General features: G+C 46.9%; 1 protein-coding gene across 1 annotated transcript; it reads right to left on the reverse strand.

Annotated features, from left to right (window-relative positions):
* Positions 1-489: 489 nt before the first annotated feature.
* On the reverse strand, positions 490-1594 carry PHALS_02410 (retrovirus-related pol polyprotein from transposon tnt 1-94; the record flags this gene model as incomplete). Its single annotated transcript, XM_024719490.1, has 2 exons — positions 490-839; positions 915-1594. Coding segments are annotated over 2 exons (1030 nt in total), but the record flags the coding sequence as incomplete, so codon positions are not given.
* Between the last annotated feature and the right edge of the window lie 752 nt (positions 1595-2346).

The following is a 2346-nucleotide window of genomic DNA, read 5'->3' on the forward strand; positions in this document are numbered from 1 at the left end:
GTCCATCTGATGCAGCGCCAAGCCGTACTTGGCAGCCATGCTCAATACAATGCGAATCGAAGTAAACTTCGCCACCGGTGCAAAGAACCTCATAATCGACTCCAAATTTCTGTGAAAATCCTTTGGCTACAAGCCGCGCTTGTAAACGCTCAATGATTCCTTCTTGATTTTCCTTGACTCGAAACATTGATCTGCAACCAATTGCTTTGCGCCCCTTTGGCAGAAGCACGACATCCCAAGTCTTGTTCTTGTAGAGTGACTCTAGTTCCGAATCACACGCACCTTTCCATTTGTCCACGTCTCTGGATTCCACCGCCGACTTCAACGATGTCGGCATTTCTCCCACTGAATACACGACGCGGGCAGCATCAAAGTCTTCTTCGCGAATTGTTGCTAGAGCCGACATTTCTTCAAGCGTTTAACGTTGGTATTTGGATATCCGACGCTTGCGCTGTGGAATTTCAGTCGCCTTTTTTAGTGACTGAGTACGGGTATGTCGTTTGCTTCCCAGCTCAAAGTTCGTATCAATGTTTTGGTCGTCAGTCTGCTCTGCTTCCGAATCCATGTCATTGTCTGTCAAAATTTCTTCGTCATCATCTTTGTCATCATCTTGACTCGTGACAATTTTGTTGTAGCTCTTGTTCTCATCGTCAAAGGTGCCTTCTTTAAACTGTGCGGCACGACTCATGATGATTTTACCAGTTGATCTTTCCTCTAACCGATACGTTTTCTGGTGCTCTGAATAGCCCGAAAATCGGCACAGCACGGCTTTCGCATCCACCTTCGAGCGTTTCTCTTTTGGAATGTGTACAAACGCGTGGCAGCCAAATACTTTTAGGCTGGCTAACAGCGGTTTCTTGGCCGTTCAAAGCTCGTAAGGTGACTTTTTGAGATTATTAGCAAGCGATGGACACCGATTTTGGAGAAACATTGCTGTCATTACTGCTTCTCCCCAGTAGTGTTTAGAAAGCCCAGCGTGCTCCAACATGCAACGTGCGCACTCCACAAGCGTCCGATTCATACGCTCCGCAACCCCGTTGAGCTGTGGTGTGTATGGTCGCGTATACTTGAGCACAATTCCTTTATACAAGCAAAACTTGGCCATTGTTGCTGATGTATACTCATCACCATTGTCACTGCGAAGTGACTTTACGCGTTTGCTGGTCTGCTTATCTGCGAATGCAACGAAATCTGCAATCTTGTCCACCACTTCTGACTTATTCTTGATCAGATACACGACGCAATATCTGGAATTGTCGTCGATGAAAGTCACAAAATAACGCTTGCCACTAAACGTTGAAGGCTTCATAGAACCGCACACAACGCTGTGTATAACTTCCAAAAGCTTGCTTGCCCGATCCGTTGACCTTGATTGAAATTGTACACGAGTCTGCTTGCCTAGCGCACATCCATCCCAAATTTCCCACTTGTTTACAGACGCAATATCGATACCAGTGGCGAGGTTCTTCTTGATGATTGCGCTCAACCCGTCATGCCCAATATGACCCAGACGAAGATGCCACATATATGACATATCCTTATTTACTGTCGTAGATTTGACTGTATTCGCTTTCTCTCGAGCAACCAGAGTCATTTGAAGTTGAAACAATCCTTTTCCTTCGCATGCACCAATCCTCCACTTGACAACTTACGTCTTGGCAAATCATCCTTCCTTGTCGAAGACAACAGGCCCACGTCCTTGGTGAAGCGCCCAACTGAGAATAAATTTCTTGACAGCTTTGGAATGTGCCACATATTTGTCGGCACACCCTTCTTTATTCCGTGCGAAGTCTTCATTGACATGATGTCGCCGCTGCCGATAGCTTGTACGACACCGTCGTCTGCCAGATGTACGTCAATAGAAAAAAACGCCTTGTAGTTTCTCATGAACTTTTTCGAGCTTGTCATACGTTGGGTCGCCTCCGAGTCGACAAGCCATACATCATTCGCCTGAACAGAGTCACTGCTACCGCCAATCGCGAAAAGATAGTCACCAGAATCTTCAAACTGTGCGACGTTTGCTCGCTGCAATCGATATCGCTCAGTATCATTCTGGACTCGCGAGGGGCAATCTGTGATCCAATGCCCTTGTTTCCCGCAATTATGGCACGCGCCAGTTTTCTTCGCTGGTCGTCTTTTGCGCTTCGCATCCTTCATCATAAACGCTTGCCCAGGCTCTGCTCCATCACACCCTGCTCCTTGCGTTTCATGTCTTCATGTAGAAGCCGTGATGTCACCAGCTCCCAAGTCAAAGTATCCGCACGCGATTTCAATGCTGTTATGAGGAATTGGTACGAATCACTAAGACTTCCAAGAAGCGTGATTGCCAAGTCGTCCTCGCTAACC

Source organism: Plasmopara halstedii (genome assembly GCF_900000015.1).
Source record: "Plasmopara halstedii genome assembly, contig: Scaffold_193, whole genome shotgun sequence".
NCBI lineage: Eukaryota > Oomycota > Peronosporomycetes > Peronosporales > Peronosporaceae > Plasmopara > Plasmopara halstedii.